General features: G+C 38.2%; 2 protein-coding genes across 2 annotated transcripts in view; one reads left to right on the top strand and one right to left on the bottom strand.

Moving 5' to 3' along the window:
* LOC138024113 (dual specificity mitogen-activated protein kinase kinase 7-like) overlaps positions 1 to 21143 on the top strand; it is a 336186-nt gene that overhangs the window by 8210 nt on the left and 306833 nt on the right. The gene's annotated exons all lie outside the window — the stretch shown is intronic.
* Positions 12224 to 19174, bottom strand: LOC138038046 (tetratricopeptide repeat protein 28-like). The gene is made up of 4 exons (XM_068883868.1): positions 19080 to 19174; positions 18602 to 18676; positions 13168 to 16454; positions 12224 to 12450 (listed from the first exon to the last, which is right to left on the bottom strand). Coding segments are annotated over exons 3-4 (3216 nt in total). The 5' UTR covers positions 16383 to 16454; positions 18602 to 18676; positions 19080 to 19174; the 3' UTR covers positions 12224 to 12449.

Raw genomic sequence — 21143 nt, 5'->3', positions numbered from 1 at the left:
CGGTTCCGTGTTGTGTTGATCACTGCATTGAAAGGAACCTATTTTTATCATCTTACAATTGAAAGGTATGTTGATCTGCCTGACGCATGGCGCGACATACGCTCAGATGAAAACAATGTCCTCTTAGAACCATTCATGCAAATGTCATTCAGGGATAACGGCTTGATTCTTGACCATTAATTAAGAACAAGCTATTCCACGTCATTTTCCGCAAAGACATCACTTGAAACCGCTTTGAATTCCTGTTCTTGGAAAGTACGACTTCCCTAGTTGATAGATTGTTAGATTTGACTTCTTATTAAATATAAACTTTGGAATGTGTTAGACTCGATGTACACAGTTATCGTAGACAGTTCTTTGAATATTCTTACCACTTCACAGCGAAGGCAAAAATGTTAAGCGAATCAAATCAAACTCCCTTTTTGTTGTAAGGCTTACTGATCAAAACTTTTAATCTAATTGAGTCTACACTTAAGCTCTCTCCATTTACAAAATTTACATATGGTAGGTTGCCCATAAATTATTATTACAACATTGAAGGTAGTTTATACAAATTTTGTCATCTTATTTACAATAACTTTGAAGAAAGTACAAGTTAATTTTTTTGGAAGTCATTAAACCTAAAAATTATGTGAAATGCTTAATTGAAATAGTAATTGTGACGTAACCAGGTGAAACATTTGTGACTGCCATCTGTAGTGTGAATACATTCAAGTTAACAACTATCTCGGGCAAAGGATGATTATTATATTCTTATCTTAAATGTACCGGTTGTACTCAATGTATTGAACAGGATATCCATTCAGTTGCAATATTTAGACAGTCTGATAAATAAGCAAATACAAGTGTAGCCGTACATGCCAGTGAGTAAGGAAATCAGTATTAGGCAAAATAGTGTTAAAAAATTGCTTTTTAAAATAGGATTTTAGATATGCTGTTTTGAAGAGAAAGGGGAAGGTCATTTTCCAATAACAGATGAGCAGAATTGTTGTATATCTGTCATAGCATAAGGAAGGAAGGAATAAATGCTGCAAAGACACATCCTGAGTTGGTTATTATTTTTATATTGCTTAGAAACCCAAGATAATCATACATAATTACTTGTGTGCATTTTAACAATAATTATCGTGACATTTCAATAGACCTAACGAAAGATAATGTGAGGTAATATAATCTTGTAGGGGATCAGCAGGTCTGAAACAGAGGTCACTCATTGCAGGTCATTGTTTTACTTTTTGGAAAGTAACCCTAACCCTCAATTTGGCTAACCCTAGGCCCAAGGTTGGTTTTTAGGCTGGCGTTAGCCAAATTGAGGGTTTTGGGTTACTTTCAAAAAGGTGAAACAATGATTTGCAACAAGTGACCGGTCAAATGTGACCTGTGTTTTAGACCCGCAGTAGAGGAACATCATTGATGATTCTAATAACTGCACAATGTGTGATGAATATAAATACAGCTTTTGGTCATGCACAATCTGTAATTGGAATAAACTTGCCCCTGATGTACTCAGCCTTGATGATGACAATGCTTTTAAAGTGAAACTACTGCACTAACCAGTCCCTACCAACCACCTGTGTTATGTCTTTTCAAGATTTTGCAGAATCTAGTATGAAGATACATGTAGATATGTAGCCATTTAGTGAATATGGGTAAATAAGCGAATAATAGATATTGAATAGACAATGTTCACTGAGATAATGCTTTACCTTAATTATGATGCAATAAAAAAATTATTGTCACAAATACATGTATAATGAAGATCATGATGCCAGGAAAGGTGATGTTCAATTCACATAGTGACATACCCAAATATCTTAAGATTGAAACTTGTTCAAGGCATTGACCAGCTTGAGTTGAATTTACTTTCTGATGAGGTTGGAAGATAAAATATTGAGTCTTATTTAAATTTCAAGTTGACTTGTGGGCACAAAGCAAGTCCTAAATATTTGGCAGTTCAGAGTTAAATGTGAATTAGAAGTTCATTTGTATAAATTATAGTGTTTTGGCATGCTGCATTGCAGAGGTTTCCCCTCCACATAATGTATACAGTAATTTCAACAAATTGCTATTTACAGGGTGTCAAGTGGATAAAAGGGTCACAAAATAAGAAAATCTAAAAGTGGGAACAAAATAGCAGTATTAAATGGACATGCATCATTATAGTCACCATTGCGAGGTTCAAAATAATTGTTTTGTCAACATGAAGCACAAGCTTACAACATTATTTTTCTCCAGCCATGAGCACAAAAAATAGGAAAAATTCCCTGAAGAACAATCGAATTTTAAAGTGGTACTACGACCAAAAAAACAATTATCTTTTTTCTTTGGATTTCAAAACTATGTTAACTAAACACTAACTGACCCAAGTTTTAAGTTCTGATTTTAAAAAGACACCTGTTTATTTTAACTGGAATTTCCTTATTTATTGGTCCGCCATTACTACCTTTAAAATCTGGAGAGAGCTGGGTCGAGGAGAAAATGACGTCAAAGACTCACTAGTTGAAGAATGCAATGCGTGTGTACGCGGCCGAATTAATATGCAGCACGGGAGTATCGGGCTTTCAGACTTTTAAACCCGTGTTTTGCATATGTAATAAATTGCGTTTATACGCTGAAATTTTAAGCTAGTGAGTAAATGACGTCATTTTCTCTAGATCCAACCTTCTGAGGTCCAATCGGCCAGTTTTGAACGTGAGTAATGGCGGACCGTGAAATCCAAAACTTACACTCAAAATAAACAGCCTTTGGATAAAACTCAAAGCTCAAAATTTTGCCAGTTAGGTGTTAAGCAAACACGCTTTCAAAATCTGAAGAAAAAAAGGAAATGATTTTTTGATCATAGTACCACTTTAAAGACACAAAAAAATAGGAAATAGCAATAGCTCGCATGCACCTTCATCAACTATCTACTGTGCAGCTTCCTACAGTCCCCCTATTATCTAACCCCTGATTTCAATCCATGGCGTTATAGTAAAACCTCCACACAAGGTGCTAGTTGAAACTAGTAATTAAAATTTAGGAACTGGTGAAGAAGAGGACGTTAATAACGCTGGCATTCCTTAAAAGGGTTTTTTCTGTTGACAAGAAGGAAAGTAAAATACATTAATTTTTAAAAGAAAATTTAATAGGCTGTGCTTCCTTATGTTGGCTTGAGATTATATACAAAACGAAAGGAATAGCGAACTCGTCTTACCTTAGCAGACTTCAACTGACAGGGCCTTCTCGGCTGAACTCCCACCTCAATCGATCTGTGACAACATTTACTCGGAAATCTGCCTAACTCAATATTGTGCATGAAGCCGCCGACGAAAATTCGATCACACAAGAGCGAAAGACTGTTAAGAAGTTTTACCACTGAAATACCGCTATTCCGAAAGAAAAAAGGTGTACACGATGCTGTGGCTAAAAAAAATACCAATAGCAAAGTAATGGAACAAGACATCTTCGGCCGCCATTTTGTTTGTTATTTGGCTCCCTCTCGTGTCAAAAAAGCCTGGGCACAAGCAAATTATCAACCAATCAGACAAAAGTCCCCCTTGCTGGCTCGCGCGTGAATGTCGGCTACGTGTAATTACTTAAAGTTTTGATTGGTTTACTGGATTGTCTCCGTCCTTTGTGATTGGCCAAAGTAATTACTTTGTTTTGGTTTTACGACACCCATTGAAGAGTGGAAGTTGCCAATTTTTTGACCGTTTTGACTAGACAAGCAGTCGTGATTAAATAATCAATCATCCATTAATTTTAATGCTGAAGTAGTCAGTTCTCATTAATCCACTGACAAAAACATTTTTACCGCTGCATTTTATGGATGTTCTTCCAGCAACAGCTTTGCAAATGTAAGGCGCTCTTTCTTTTCTTTGATTTGAAAGACGAAACAAATTGCCTCTAAGAGTTCAGTTGGGTCGTTATATTCACATTAAATTAAGAGCACTTTTAAGTGAAATCGTGGTCTTAACAGCCCAGCTGTAATTAATGACAAACCCCAAACGTAATGTTGATGTAACTGTATGCCAAGTGTTCTATGCATGGCATCTTGAAGGTGAACGTCCATCTAGTGATTGGCGAGATTCAGCTCGATGCGCTTATTTCAAACGACGGACGACAGACTAATGGTTATCAAATAAACAGCAAAAAATTTACTTAGCATCATTCGTCTCTGTGCTTTGGGAAGTTGCTCAGCAATGAGTTCAAATCAAACAAACCTTTCCCTCTCTCTCCTCCCTCAGAAATGCGACAAATTTTCACAACAATTGGTCACGTATAATCAAAGTAATGATAACAAGCGGAGGGGTTGGCGCAGTGGTAAGATCTCTGCCTTCCAACCCTAGGGTCCCGGGTTCCATTCCCGGTTCTGCCGAGAGTGGAATATTTGGCGACCTTCTTTCCCGCTAAAGTTCACTCAGCTTTCCATCCTTCCGAGGTCGGTAAAATGAGTACCAGCATGCATGGACTGCTTAGAAGCGGCTGCAATTTGCGCCTGTATATGCTTCCAGTCCGCTGGGGGTAAACTGATCATTGTAAAGCGCCTTTGAGACGTTTGTGATAAAGGCGCTATATAAATGCACGACTTTATAATGATATTATAATATTTTATAAAAATAGTTCTGCAGGTGGTAGCTTTTTTTATTAAAGTAGACCTGCTCCGTTTAATTTTGGTAAAAGAAGATAAGGAGAGTGATCCAAGTCCTTTATTTTGAAGTATTTCTTATAGTATTATTTTAGGGAATGATATCTTCCTTTCAGAAATTGCTAGCTGAACGTTACCTTTTAAGAACTTCCAACCGAACTCTTTGTTCATCCGAAGCTGCTAGATGACGTTTTTTAATGCCAAAAAATGCAAAAATATCCCTTCCGAAAACGTAAGGGACTAATTATCCCAGATTGCGAATCTTTTAGGTGATGTTTTAGAAAAGAAATCTGTAGCTGTCTGGCAACGTAGAACCGAAATACTTAGAACAGTTTGACTCTTCCGAACACATGTTTTACCGAAGATTATCGTCGCGTGCCCCTGATACGTGAATAATTTACTGAATAGTAAAATTACCTTGACAGAGACAGGCGTAGCTAAGTTGGTTAGTGCGCGGCCACAGTCTAAGCTGGAGGTCGCCAGTTCGGTCCCCGTCTCATTCGATCGACGTCTGTTCCGACTTGCTGATCTGTGTAGCTGTAGCTTAGAATACGCGTACAGCGGAGGGGGAGGGGGGCTAATAGGTGTACACCGAGGGCTAATAGGTGTACACCGAGGGCTACAAGTTTATGAGTAACTCTAGTTCACTGTTATGTGTTACCGGCTCGAAAAATAAAGACCTTGACCTTATGTCCACTGGAGGAAAAATATCGTTGAATCTCCTTTTACGACTACTTCTCATAAGTAATCACCTCTCATAAGCGGCGTCAAAAAGTTGTCCAGTGACAAAATTATGTGACGTCACACTTGACGTATCACGTTATAGAGTGTTTTCACTCACGTGTTTTCCACCGAAACAAAAGAAAATCATAAATATTCCTATACTTTGGCCATGATCAATGGGATCAGTCCGAACTTCCGCGATTGCAGATCACGCAGTAAAAACAGGTCACAACATAAAATGGGACCATTTTCAAGTTTTAGCAAATGGTAGCTCTGATTTACATTGTAAAATAAAGGAAACCTTATTAATACGTGACCTTAAACCAGCATTAAACGAAAACGTTGGCAGTGAAAAACTGTGGCTTTATTAAACAGTCAGTTTTCACTGCTATCTATTTATCTCATTATTTTTATCTTATTCTCTTTAGTTATCAGTCTTTTTAATTTTATATATATCATGTTTGAATTTGTTCAACCGTCACTTCTGAAGATGTATGTTGTAGCATACGAAACGTCAAGTCCAAAGTAAAATGCGTTTTATCATTATGTTTGTAGCCGCTGTTTGTAGCCGCTGTTTGTAGCCGCTGTTTGTTTTATGTTTTTGGACAAAAGAAAATGTTTGCATGATAATAGAGCTTAATTCCCGAAGGATTAGTTGGGGAAACCAACATGGACGCCGTTCCGTTTGTAGGTATACCAACATGACCGCCGTGACGTCACGTGAAAACACTTCCAGACTATCACAAAAACAAGACGCCTAAGAGCGTTTCCGTGGGATGCACACACAGTAAAATAAATTGCCCAGTTATAGCAAGCCACCATGCTTAGTCAGAGCGAAGAAATCACAGTCAAAATTTAGAAAGTGGCGAAAGTTCACCAGTCGACAGATCTCCCTGTAACTTTAAGTAGCTGCTACTTGTTGTACCAAAGAGAAATAAATTGATACAAGTGAATTTGCCGACGGAAAGATTCAGTACAGCAGAGATCAGAGTTTAATTTGACTAAAGATTATCGAGGAATGTCAAGATATTTAAGGTGAGATTTCTTTGGAATACTGAATGAAGATCGACCATTTCATTTATTTACAGTATTTTGTGTACAAACCGAATTAGAATTAAGCTTATTCACAAACAGCAAAAACAACTCACCTGTAGGATAGTTTGACCTCCTAAATTTCAAATGAAGTACAGCAGTTCAACTGTTGTCAATTAAGAATTGCAAAAAAGCAAAAATTTAAAATATAATTCTTAAAAATCGTAGGCATAAATTTGTGAAGGGTGTTGCATGCTCTTTATTTGGTTTGATTTGGTGAGTTGTGTGCATAATATTGGCCTGGGTCTTCATAATTTTGGACTGGGAATTTGTAGGATTGGTTAATTGGGTTTTTTTCTTTGTAAGCAGAGTTTAGAACAGTATGGCAATGTACACAGGTTTGCTGTATGGCCACCACTGTACACGAAATAAATAAATTATTATAATACCTTTCATTCAAAGTGAGCAGAAGTGAAAAGTAGTTGCAGGATTAAACTTAGGGCTGCACTTCACGCAAGCGACCATAAGCCTGGAAGCATTACAAGAATAAGAATTGTAAATATGGACTGAGAGAGCAAAGCTGAAGAATATTGAACATATTCAGTCTTCGTATTCTTGCAGTACCTACGTTTTCCTGGTTCACGCCGACCATTCTTATGTCACTGAAATGTGAACCACGCAGACTTAAGGTAATGTACGGTTATGCATTTACAAAATAACGAAAATAAAGTTTCAAGCTGACCCATAGTGGTTTCCTTGCATTAAAGTATTTACAGTATTTGCAAGACAGTGAAATAAGTTTTCACAATCAACTTCAATGTCCACTAGTCACATGCTCAAATCAGTCTGCATTCTTTGTGCTTTCAAGGGCAGCAATAACAGCTGGAATCCAGAATCCGGAATTCGGAATCCGCAAACCAGAATTCAGAATTATCCACAATTCGAGAGACCTGCAACAACTTACCCACTCCTAGTACGCTCTGCCATAATCCCCACACTCAAGTATTTAACTCTGAAGAAATGTAAACTGGAAAATCGATCTGACCTTGTGATTCTGGATATTAAGACTTGAGCATGGTGATGGCGTCATGCAAGAGTAGAAATATAAGGATTTGTATGGAGAAAATGTTTTTTTTCAAAATTCAAAAAAATATTTACAATTTAAAATAAAAAATAGCTTTCCTTTTTTCACTCTTTTTTTTTCTTTTTTTTAATTTTATTTAATACCATACCATACTTACATCAATAACAATACTGATACTTACACCTACAATACAACACAATTAGTATTAGTTCGCTTGCACTGCTTACAACAACAACAACAACACCTGAAGAGGCCAGCTTACTCCTGTCAATAATTTAAGTTCTAAATTTGAAAAGACTTAAATAAAATATGCGTGGTTTATGATTTATATGCGCCTTGTTTCTTTTACCTTCATTTTCATTTTCTTTTTCAGGGCACTAGGGTCAGGCTGTCAAGAGATTAAAAACAACAACAGAGGCTCCCACTTTTTTAAAGCAATTGTAGTTGTATTTTTTTCCATTTCATGGATATGCTTGAAATACAGTAAGAAATCTTCTAATTTTGGACAAAATTTTTGCTGTCTACATAGCCAAATATAATATCTAGCATTTAAGCAACAGAGGTTAATTTGAAGCTTATGCTTAGAACTATCTGGCCTTAGACCCAGTGCTGTATCAGGCTCTAAGGGTGCCTCTTTAGCAATGACTTGGCAAGACTGTAGCCATACCTTAAAATTAGTTTAAAAAACTTGAGTTTTTGGGCAAGCCCAAAATAAATGTGCCAGTTTCTCTGTTTCTCTTTCACAGAAAGTGCATTTCTCGCTGTCAACGAGTCCAATTTTTTTGAAGAAGTTGTTTGCTGATATTCTTCTATGAAGGAATTTGTTTTAAGTTATAAGTTTAGTGCTCTTTGTACATTGAAAAGCCATTTGATAAGCCTCTTTCCAGTTCAGTGAAATCTTGCTTTGTCGTAAAAAAATCTTCCTGCCACCTTTGTTGACTTTGGCTGGGTGATTCGCTTTTCCCTGATACAAGTTTCTTGTATACTAGTTTACTTGATTTTTTGCTTTTTAAGAAGTTTGACAAGAAACTTTCATGTTTAGTCCACATTCTTGTATTATGGGGTATATATCTTTGGAGTTAAATTGAAGAAATGATTCCTTCTGACCAGATTTCAAGATTTTCTTTGAAAAATGGGTCTGATATTTTGATAACGTTACGACTGTCTTTTATGTCAAGATTTCCAGTTAGTGTTACTTCACCTCCATATTTTTCAAGCTCTAAGTCAAAAAAAACTTTTCCAGCTTCCACAGTTTTCCTTATCTAGATACCTTTTTATCCATGTGGCTTTAAGAGATCTATTAAAAGAAACTATATCAATCATTTTTAAGTCCCCATTCTGAGTAGTCATTTATCATTACCTTTCTTTTTATTTTGTCGCCGTTGCCATTCCATAAGAAGTTATAAAACATCACATTTATCTCCTTTATTGCTGTGTGATATTTTTGGAGAGGAGAAAAAATGTATACTAGCTGTGAAGCTATAATCCATAATCAACTTAATTTTTTCCATTTTATCTTTGTAATTCAAAGATATAGTTATATCGGGGTCTGTTGACAATCATACCCCTAACGCGCTAACTTTTTTTTTCGGCCATTTGAAGTCTTATTCAGGGCAAAGTTTAAAATCCCAATTCGACCTTGCACCACTCCACAAAGCTTCAGTCTTTTTGTCGTTAAGTCTGAGGCCGGATATATTACTAAAATGCTGTATTATCTTCAAAGATTCTAGTAAGGATTCTTCGGAGCCGTCTAAAACAAGGGTCGTGTCATCTGCATATTGACTAAGTTTAATTTCTTTTTCCTTTACAGTTATGCCTCGAATTTCTTTTTTTTGTCGAATTGCATTGGCAAGTAAATTCTACAGAAAGAATAAATAAATATGGTGACAGAGGGCAACCTTGCCTAACTCCCCGGTTAAGCTCAAAGAAATTACTTGCCCATCCATTGTTTAAAATACAGCTTTGACTATTACAGTAAAATACTTTTAACCAGTTCAACAATGATGGGCCAAAGCCAAAGTATTGGACAGTTTTACGAATAAAGGGCCACTCTAGAGTATCAAAGGCTTTTTCAAAATCAAGAAAAAGGAGCAATCCCGGCATATATTTCGCTTTTGTATATTTGATGACGCTATCTGTTAAACGAATGTTGTCTCCAATAAATCTGCCTCTAATGAAGCCGGTTTGATCATAAGAAACAAGTTTTGGCAAGAACGTTTTGATACGGTTTGCAATAGCTTTTGTCGCTATTTTGTAGTCGCGGTTCAAAAGTGTTAAAGGTCGCCAGTTTTTTATTAAATTATGACCAGCATCCTTTTGTGGTATGAGCTTAATAATGCCCCTCCTTTGTGATATCGGGAACTTTCCTATTTCGTAAGAATAATTAAAAGATTTTATCAAAATTTCCGCCACGTCATTCCAAAACACTTTGTAGAATTCACAGGGGAGTCCATCAGTTTCCGAGGATTTGTCTGGCGCCATGCTTTTCAGCGCTTCTAAACATTCATTCTTTCCTAATTCTCCCTCACAGAGAAATTGTTCATCATTATTCAAAACCTTTCGGTTTTCTTGCTGTGGAAAGAAGAGAGCCCCTTCTTGGTTGTCAGTACCTACTTTACAGCTGTAAAGATATTGGTAAAATGATTCACATTCTATTAAGATCTCTTTGTCTGTACAGTTGAGGTCGTTGTCATTAACTTTAAGCTGGGTTATTGTTCCTTGTTTCATTGTACCACTGAGATTTAGATCTTAAAATTGCTCCTTTTGTTCGGTATTCTATTATTGCCTCCAGTTCGCGTTTCTTTGTTTCAAGTTCCAACCACACTTTTTCGCTTTGGGTTTCATCGTTATTAAATTCAGAAAGACGTTTTTCAGGAGTTGCAATTGCTTGTTCTATTTCCTCTTCTTTTTTCGATAGTTTCTTTTTCTTGAAAGTTCCATATTTCAAGGACTCCTCTCTCACTTTCAATTTAACCATTTTCCATAGTAAGTTAGGGTTAACCGTATCATCTTGCGCATATTCATCCTTGGTCTGTTTTACAATTGACTTAATCCGATCGCCACTCCTATCACTGGTGACTTTAGTGGTGGCTTTCCACTTTTTTATTTAATCTGTATAGCTATGGCTTTTAATACCCGTTGAACGAAGCGCTGATTGCCAGAGCGAGGGGCGTAAATGGTTCGCCGTGGGGCTTTCACTGTTATCAGCGCTTTATCGCACAGGAACCTATGACGTGTAAATGAGTTTTCCCCAAGAGAAAATGAGGGGACAGAGAGGGAGGCTCAAGGCGTTGGCCAGGATATGTTATGTCCACGAAAGTTATTTTTAGACGAGCCAAAGTCTTTGTTCTAGGGGAAGTCTGTCTTCCGAGACGTCCCCATGCAGTCTTGCTTCGCTCTCAGGTTCTTAGTGAAAAGAGAAAATGATGGAGCACGTGGAAGGCTGATGAATATATATTTTCTTTCAAACATCGGACCGAGGTTGGCCTGCATGCGGACGTCTCGGAAGACTTCCGCTCGTCTAAAAATAACTTTCGTGGACATGACATATCCCAAGGGCTGGACCGGGAGCCTCCTTCTCTGTCCCCTCGTTTTCTCTTGGTTTTCCCTTATTTTCCACATTCCACATCACAACGTCATTTTGGACAGCTCCCAAGCCAACAACGCCCTCATCTGGATTGGGAACGTTCGTGGCGATGGCGGGTATCACTGAGAAATACATGCAAACCTTTTGAAATCAGGGCTTTGTCGTCTCTTTGGGATAGTATCCACACCGAAGCTATCGAAACGGAAACGCCCTTGAAAGGAAACCCTTTTAAAATCGGTGCCCATACCTACAAACTGTAGATATGTACACAATTATTACATCTAATCACTTTCCTTTGCAGGGTGCTTAATGCCTCGTGTTTTAATAACGCTTTTCGTTTTCGAAGCTTTTTTGTAACATTTTTCAAAGAAATAAATATTAAACTACAGATCTCTACCTTCACAAACTTATTTTATATGTGCGTTTGGAAGACATAGTTTTATGCATTTTGTAAAACTGACCATATTTATGATTTCTAATCAAGTTATAAGATAAGCAAATGGAGAGTGAGTTGTCTTATCCAACGTTAGATGGTTTCCTTACTTACTTGACCCATAAAGGCGCTGTTACACTCGGCAATTTTTCCAGCAACTTGTCTCTCAATTTTGTTTCGACAAGAAAATTTTCCAGTTGTGAAGGTGGCTATGAATATGCTCCAGAGATTTTTTTCTAACTTTGCAGCCGATTTGTTAGTTCCCTATATAACTATTATTCCAAGAATTGAACTACTTTCGAATGCAAACACATTCTTTCACTTTGCTTAAAAACACCACCGATAACTCGAGGGAGTAAGCCCTACAAAGAACTTGGAAATTTATTAAGAAAAGAAAAACGTCTTCTTTATTCCTGACGATTTCATTCATTTGTTATGCAGAAGAACAGGAGAAAAATTTCACCCGTCGTTTCCCTTCTATTTTGTGATCTTTGAATGTTGCAAATGACACATCTCTTTTCCTTATCACGGTAAAAGTCTGATGTTAAGGGTCATCAGCAAAAGTGTTTTTTTTCTTTTCTTTCGAAACTGGCTTACACTCATACAACAAAAACAGTTTCAAAGAACTAAATAAAACATCATTTTTAGCAACTCAACTATAGCACTATGATTTTGATCGCCATTCGAGCAACACTGACCGTTGAGATTATATGAGAAACGAAGTATAAAAATAACGGGTAAAACTAGCATTTTACTATAGATCTAAGCTTTCTGTCATAATTTCACTTACAATAATCTCAGTCTGTTGGTTTAGTTAAAGCAGTAAACTTCTACTAAGCCTTTGGAGCTTGTTCTACTGGTAAAACCATGTTTGTTAACCCGTTCTACTTTTGTTTTTACAAGTTCGGCAATCACTAAAGAGTCCGGCTCTGCTAGGTTGTCTTCTGGCATCTTTGACATCGATTCTGGAAAAGAGAAAAATAAATAAAACAGCTCTAAATATAGCTGGTTCTTTTGAGCATGCACAATGCGCCGATGCGAATGGCTACCTGCAGGACGATGCTGTCTTCGAATTCCTTACAAAAGATGACGTTTAGAGATCTATGGGAGATTCATAGAACGGAAACACCAAAAGAGACATCACGAGGTGATAAATGACCCATCTTCAGAAAAGGCTGAACGAAAACAGTTTTTCCACCAATGTGAAGTGTATCCTTTAAATATGCTACTGTGCATGCGTGATAAGCATGTGGAAATTACATTTATGACAAAAGCGTGTTAGAGGAAACTTTGAATTGTTTACACTACGAAGCTACGATAATAGACAAATCTGTTGGGAAGGCTAGCACGCTTGACGTCTTCATTCCTTCTCTCCTCTCCCCCCTCATTCAATGTTGTGCAAAGCTGAATGGTTTTAGTGGGAAATTGTTGAGTTACCCTCCAACATTGAATAGAGGGGAGGGGTCTATATAAGAAAAGGTGAAACTCTTTCTTTTGCGCTTTAACTGAAGCGGGTTGAAGTACATACAGCTATGGTGCGGTTCATTTACATAACCTTCCCAACTACTTTTGTCTATTGTAGCATCTCGTTATCATGCCATCTTAGGCCTATTTGATTCCTATCGTCAATTTTCCAATTTGAAAGTATTCTTGTTTCTGAGTTAAACTCGAACTTCACTTACCATTTTTTTGGAAATTCCAGCGTGACATCATCGCCAACCAGCAAAAATGGCGCCCAGTGCTTTATAGAGCAATACTGCTTTGACTCTCGGAAAGATTTCATTGCTTGTTGAAGAGCTGCACTTGCGCTTTTTCCATCTACCAGGTGCTGGTAGAAGCTCCTCATGAAAAGCAACGTTACCTCGTCATCAATTGCCCAGAGTGACACCAAAACAGACCGAGCTCCAGCACACAGGAAAGCCCTTGCAATTCCCACCACTCCCTCAGACTTCACTTCCCCCCGGCCACTGTGACAACAGCTCAGCACAACTAGCCTTGCTCGAAGAGAAATTGTCTGAACATCCGACATTTTCAAAATGAAGTCTTCCCCTGTGGGGATTTGCGATTTCCGTTCGGTATTTGGGGCTAAAGCAATTTCTCCCGTTTTTTGGCATCCATGTGCTGCAATGTGAACTAAAGCAACTGATCTCATACTTTTCAGCACCTCAGCTTTCGTGGCACTTTTTCCAGTCAGCGGTGTTGTCTGCAGAAGTTGTCCAATCATCTCTACTTCTTGTTTTGCGCACGGAAGCTGTTCCAAAATGGGTTCCCCTTTCTTGTTAGTAACTTCCTTCAACCACGGATCACCTACAAGCAGTGCTCCAGTCTTACTGTGGAAGTCTTCAGGTGCACCAACGATCACATTAAAAGCAGTCAACGAGGGAACGGTGCGGATCCTGATAGATTCACTCAACGCAGAATATGGAGCCAAGCAAAATGGTCCATCGGGAACAACGATTAACTCATTTCCTTGGAGCAAGTCTGCAATTGGCCCGAGTAAGACATCATACAACGGTTGTAAAGAGTCAACGGAGGATGAAGATGGTAGAACTGCTTTCTCACTGATACATCTTTTGCTGCAAGACAGGTCATTGCGTAGTGGATCCAATGAACGATTCTCGCATCTGACACCATCCCCTACGCCGATCCCTTTCAAAATAGTTTCCATCAACAAATCAGCACTTCCATTTGCGATTTCGTTTTGTCGAAAGCTGATCTTGCTGTCTTTTCTTAGCACCCAAAACGTGATCTTGTTCTCGTCAAGTGCCACAAAAACGGCTTGTGAAGGTAAAAGCTCTAATGCAGCTATAAGAGTTTGATTCGGAGCAAGTGCAGAAAATGACTGAGAGTCAATGCCGTATTGATCTTGCAAAATATCGCTCAAAGCCTGTGCTCGACCTTTCTCAGCAGCATACAAAGCTTCTTCAATCTCTCCATTCTTCAAAAGTGTCCTCCACAGAGCAGTGTATGCCACGCGATAAGAATCACGAAAAGTTACTTTTAATTCATCTTCTGACTTCAGACTATGCCTTGTTTCATCAAAATGTTTTATACTTGAACGATAACAACTGAGTGCATTACTCAAGGAACCCAACAATTCATGATCATGACCTTGCGAATACCACGCGATTCCCTCTCTTAGAAAGTCTCCAGTTTCCTTGAAAATACTAAGACTGTGTTCATGGTATTCCATGGCTTCCTTAAAATAACCTAGATTGCAGTAGGCATTTCCCAGATTTACATACGCTGATCCCTCCCCAGCCCTATTACCTACTTCTTTAGCAATACTAAGATGTTTTTCGTAGTACTCAATGGCTTGTTTAAAATTGCCTAGATCGCAGTAGGCATTTCCCAGATATCCATAGGCTGATCCCTCCCCAGCCCTATTACCTACTTCTTTAGCAATACTAAGATGTTTTTCGTAGTACTCAATGGCTTGTTTAAAATTACCTAGACTCAGATAGGCATTTCCCAGATTTCCATAGGCTGATCCCTCCCCAGCCCTATCCCCTACTTCTTTAGCAATACTAAGATCTTTTTCGTAGTACTCAATGGCTTGTTTAAAATTACCTAGACTAAGATAGGCATTTCCCAGATTTCCATAAGCTAATCCCTCCCCAGCCCTATTACCTACTTCTTTAGCAATACTAAGATGTTTTTCGTAGTACTCAATGGCTTGTTTAAAATTACCTAGATTGCGATAGGCATTTCCCAGATTTCCATAGGTTGATCCCTCCCCAGCCCTATTACCTACTTCTTTAGCAATACTAAGATCTTTTTCGTAGTACTCAATGGCTTGTTTAAAATTACCAAGACTAAGATACGCATTTCCCAGATTTCCATAGGCTGATCCCTCGCCATCTCTATTACCTACTTCTTTAGCAATACTAAGATCTTTTTCGTAGTACTCAATGGCTTGTTTAAAATTACCTAGATTGCGATAGGCATTTCCCAGATTTCCATAGGCTGATCCCTCCCCAGCCCTATTACCTACTTCTTTAGCAATACTAAGATGCTTTTCGTAGTACTCAATGGCTTGTTTAAAATTACCTAGACTAAGATAGGCATTTCCCAGATTTCCATAGGTTGATCCCTCCCCAGCCCTATTACCTACTTCTTTAGCAATACTAAGATGTTTTTCGTAGTACTCAATGGCTTGTTTAAAATTACCTAGATTGCGATAGGCATTTCCCAGATTTCCATAGGCTGATCCCTCCCCAGCCCTATTACCTACTTCTTTAGCAATACTAAGATGTTTTTCGTAGTACTCAATGGCTTGTTTAAAATTACCTAGACTAAGATAGGCATTTCCCAGATTTCCATAGGTTGATCCCTCCCCAGCCCTATCCCCTACTTCTTTAGCAATACTAAGATGCTTTTCGTAGTACTCAATGGCTTGTTTAAAATTACCTAGATTGCGATAGGCAATTCCCAGATTTCCATAGGCTGATCCCTCCCCAGCCCTATCCCCTACTTCTTTAGCAATAGTAAGATGTTTTTCGTAGTACTCAATGGCTTGTTTAAAATTACCTAGATTGCGATAGGCAATTCCCAGATTTCCATAGGCTGATCCCTCCCCATCCCTATTACCTACTTCTTTAGCAATACTAAGATGCTTTTCGTAGTACTCAATGGCTTGTTTAAAATTAGCTAGACGAAGATACGGAATTCCCAGATTTCCATAGGTTGATCCCTCCTCCGCCCTGCAGCCTATTTCTATGAAAATATGTAATGCTTGTGCATAAGTCTTTATGGCCTGTTGATAATCAGGTAGGTTGAGGTAAGCACCGCCGAGATGAAAATGAGCCCTTCCTTCACGATATCTGTCTCCTACACTTATCGCAATGGCAAGCTCTAGCATTCGCTGCTCTACAGCCTCTAACTTCCTATCTACCATTCTTCAATAACTAAATGACAATTAAAACTTTTTCCATGAGATGATCCAATGTCAAATCGATGTCAAATGAAGCTGGAAGGAAAGAAAGATAAAGACGCTTGATGTTTAGTCTGCTTTTTAGCTTCGAAACGAAAACGTTCTTCCCACCCTATTTCCTCCCAGGGTGATTAGTTAAGGGGTGGTATCAACGGGTTAACACGGGGGATTTGCCCTCACCTTTGCAGGAAATCAATTACGATTCTAGATGAAATAATTCATTTGTTTTCTTACAAAAAACGGCCACAGAGTTAGATAACAGAGCGAGAAGCATAAAGTAAGAAGAGGTTATGGATGACTGTAGCTTACCAATAACTCCAAACCCCACCCCCCCCCCCCCTCCCCTTTCTTTTTTTCACAAGTCAAACACTGAGCAAAACAGTTGTGCTTTACTTGCTTAATCGTCAAACAAATAAAATAAAATAACTCATATCGAGTTCGGCAGTTGCAAAATTTAGCATCGCATTGCCAATGAAAACCGAGTGAGCCAGAATGCTAGCACAATAGCGAACTAACGCTTTGGAAAGAACAAGAGCTTTAAGTATTCCTTCTGAAAAATTGCTTCTTGAATCTTTACGCATTCATGCCACTTTGTTTTGCATTTGACTTACCAATGGCTATATGACAAAACGCGTTTCATTTAGTCGGAGGTCTAAACGTCACTTATCACTAAAAACCCAGCACAATGACAACTTAAGCAAAGAAGAACTTAAGGGAAAGGACTCGTCATAAAATGTCCTATTCACTTTTTTGATCATAGTTGACTGGGTGCTCATAATAAGTTATGAATGCATGCCAAGGATCAGCGGTTCATTGAGTAAGTTAGAGAATTTATTTGTCAGCTATTGGAGCTTTAAAATTACAAACTGTGAAACATCATAAGTCCATCACATGTAGAAAGGAATTGCATCGAGTTTGGGAAAGAACATGATACTTTATGTTTGAAGCCTTTTTGAGGGGGACGTGGGGGGGGGGGGGCATTGAGGTCTATTAGAGACTGTAAACCCCCTTCCCCTTGTACAAACTGAATATCTGAACAAAATACTTTGTTGACGTATGCATGATATGGACTAAACTTATATTCATGTTAAAGGTATTTGTGGATGCCTTGGTTGTGAATAACACATATCCTCTAGTTTGTCTTTTCGGCTTAAATGTAAGAGATCCAGATCCGCCAAAAATAAAATCGTCCCTAAGTGGATGGTAATACATTGCAACAGAGGACTTAAGGTAGTTGAAGAGACCAGAAAGAAAGATTTTGCTTCCCAATGCATGAGTGGTATCCGGATAAGGCGGGACAGTGAACTGTCACGAGAAAAGAATAGCGACAATTAAATAGTCATGTATGGATGGAGGTTTCGAATAAGTTAAAAAAAACAAGAAAGTGTGAGATTAAAAACTCAAGTTTACCACGAAGCAGGACTTACTAAGCAAATATCGATCAACGCTTTACTTCTCCACTTATGAAAAACTATGACCAAAAAATCAGTTCTCCTATTTTTTTGGATTTCAAAACTATGTTAACTAAACGCTAAGCGACCCAAGTTTTAAGCCTTGATTTCAAAAAGACACCTGTTTATTTTAAGTAGAATTTTCCTTTTTAATGGAGGAGAAAATAACGACAAAGACTCATGAGTTAAAGAATGCAATGGATGTGTACGAGGCTTTAGTTAATTAATATGCAGCACGGGAGTTTCGGGCTTTCAGACTTTGAAACTAGTGTTTTGCATATAAAATGGCCTGCTTTTTAAGCTGGTGAGTAAATGACGTCACTTTCCCTAGATCCAACCCTCTGAGGTCCCATCGGTTAGTTTTGAACGTGAGTATTGGCGGACCGTGAAATCCAAAATTTACACTCAAAGTAAACAGCCTTTGGATAAATATCCAAGCTCAAAATTTTGCCAGTGAGGTGTTAAGCAAACACACTGAAAATCTGAAGAAAAACAGAAATGATTTTTTGATTATAGTGGCACTTTAACTGCAGCGCGCCTGAAACTTTTGTTCAATTCAAACAAGCGTAACGGTTGTTTTGTAAAGCCTGCAGGTCTAGGATATTGTTAATTCGTCCTGAATTTTAATCAGCCGTTGGCGAACCGGTACAGTCAAGCACACAGCGCTAGTTTCAATACTCTTGAAGTATTAAAGTATTTACAATCATTAGGATGAACTTGAAAATTACTGACCTTTTTTCCTCAGTGAGTCACTCAGAAAGACACAGCATAGTAATTAGAGCGCGACCAAAGAACGAAATCTGCAGTCTGATTTAAAAAAAAAAAGGAAAAAAAAGCAAAAAATAAACACGAATAACAAAATGGAAATACTCTTTTTTCTTGGAATGGTCCGTACCTCACAAATTACTTTCTTTGCCTCACTGTACTAAAAACATACATTTCGTTTCCGTTCCTTTGTCACAGTGTGAAACTAATTTTAAAACATTTAGCATGAATTAAACTTTAAAAAAAGAAACTATAACAAGCTGTAATGGTGTCAAAGCAAAACGCAAGCATTTTTTTTTTTAATTGAGTTCTAAGATATAGTGATGTAGTGACAAGGATATTTTTTGATAAGCTTAGCAAACAGAAGAGCATTTCTTGAGCCAACCTGATCTCAATTAACAATCTGACCATAGAATTGATTTCTCCTATGGAGCACTTAACTTACCTTTTGCAAATAATTTAAAAGACTGCGTTTAAACAATACAGAGATTACAGCAGAACAAGAAAACAGTAGTTTGGGAGAGTCGTGTTTAGTTGGCGAAGGCACAGAAAGTGATTTGTTCAGTTGCAGTTTTGAATATATATAGCGGAAATCATTCTATTATCAGCTCTGTGATATCACGTTGTTTTGACTCCAGCATTATCACAAATAAACGGAAAATGAAATTACGCCCAGTAAAGATAAAAGAAAAAACGTCTCCGGCTTTAAGAGTACCCGACGATTTAGATAATTATGAGCCTTACTGCCATTAAACATGCACAGCTGACGTCTAAACCAGCACGCTTATTTATTCTGCTCTCAGAGCTTTACGGAAGGGGAAGCATCGAAAACCAAGCACTCGAAAACGAAGAACATAGCACGAAGCACACAAAAGGTCGAAATCGAAATAAGCACCCTAAGTCGAAAACGAAGCGGAATCCCAACTCGAAAACGAAGCACCCAATTTTCCATTAGAAGATCGCTTTGGCCATAGGCAAAAACCAAATCTGTTATTGTTGATCAGAATAAAAATCAACTTTCTACTAAAGATCGTTTTTCTGCAGCTGTTTCTTACCATATCTTCGAGTTTAGCAAGTTGGGTAGGCAGCAGAAAATCACTATGGTCTTTAAATCCTTAAATGGTCTTACACCCGAGTATTGAAGCGATGTATTTATCTATAGATCTGACGCGGCTACTAAATATTCACCGAGGGACACCGTGAACAAATTTGCTGTTCCAATACCATTTTTTTGGAAGACAGTTTTAGCTATGGTGGTGCGGTGCGGTGCGTTGATCTGGTGTCTGATTCATTAGATGTTTTACTTCCTGTGATCACGAAAATAGTAAATGCACCTTTGTCTATTGCACACTTCCCTTCCGAGTGGAAGGAAGCGATCGTAAACCCTTTGCTTAAAAAGGTCGCCAAGGACTCTGCTTACAAGAACTCGCGACCACTCAGCAATCTATTATTTGTATCCAAGATTACTGAGAGGGCAGTATTTGACCAGTTGTACACCCGCGTTACAGATAATGAACTATTTCCTGTATTTGCAGTCGGCTTATAGGAAATCACACAGTACTGGGACGGCGCTGCTTAAAATAGTTAAAGACACCCTTCCTGATTGACATGAATCGCCAGCACGTGTCTTTGCTGGTATTGCTTGATTAAGCGCAGCATTTGATACGGTTGACCACGCCATACTCTTGCGGCGCCTAGAAACGTCGTTTGGTGTCACAGGAGATGTTCTCAAATGGTTCGCCTCCTACTTAACTGGTCGCTCTCAGTGTGTTGCGGTCAATGGAGAACTGTCAGACAGATCTCACCTATCATTCGGTGTTCCTCAAGGGTCATGTAGGACCGATGCTCTTTTCTGTCTATGCTAGTAAGCTGTTTGAAGTTATTAAAACCTATCAACCAAAAATCCATGCATATGCAGACGACACTCAGCCCCGGTTTATGATTATGCAGGAAATATGGATCTTAACAATTGTTACTGAATTGGGGGTAACCACTCATTTTTCAAAGATAATTAATGAATAATATGCGTAACAACCTTTAAAATACAAAGCAATGTATGGTATTCTTTCTCAATTGAAGCTTAATTATCTCCGAAAAATGCGTGGTTACCCTCAATTTTCTTTTTGGATACCGAGCTCACTTGCTAAATTCTGCTGTCTCCGTATATTTTTGAACCGCGCAAAGATATCCCTGTATTAATAAGCACCTATTCAAAGGTATTTTTGCCCCGGTTTTGCCCCGGTTTTTTTCAAAGATAATTGATGAATAATATGCGTAAAAACCTTTAAAATACAAAGCAATGTATGGCATTCTTTCTCAATTGAAGCTTAATTATCTCTGAAAAATGCGTCTTTGAACAGCGCAAAGATATCCCTGTATTAATAAGCACCAGCTATAAGAAATCCGAGTATCTCGAGATGCGCAGACCGTATGCGAAATGACAATAGTAGGCACCGTCCATAAGCGATTACGGTGAGAAATTTCTAGGTATATATAATGCGAAGGCGCA

Source organism: Montipora capricornis, chromosome 2 (assembly GCF_036669925.1).
Source record: "Montipora capricornis isolate CH-2021 chromosome 2, ASM3666992v2, whole genome shotgun sequence".
Taxonomy (NCBI): domain Eukaryota; kingdom Metazoa; phylum Cnidaria; class Anthozoa; order Scleractinia; family Acroporidae; genus Montipora; species Montipora capricornis.
The sequence above is the reverse complement of the archived record's forward strand: the minus strand, read 5'-3'. Positions and strand labels throughout refer to the sequence as shown.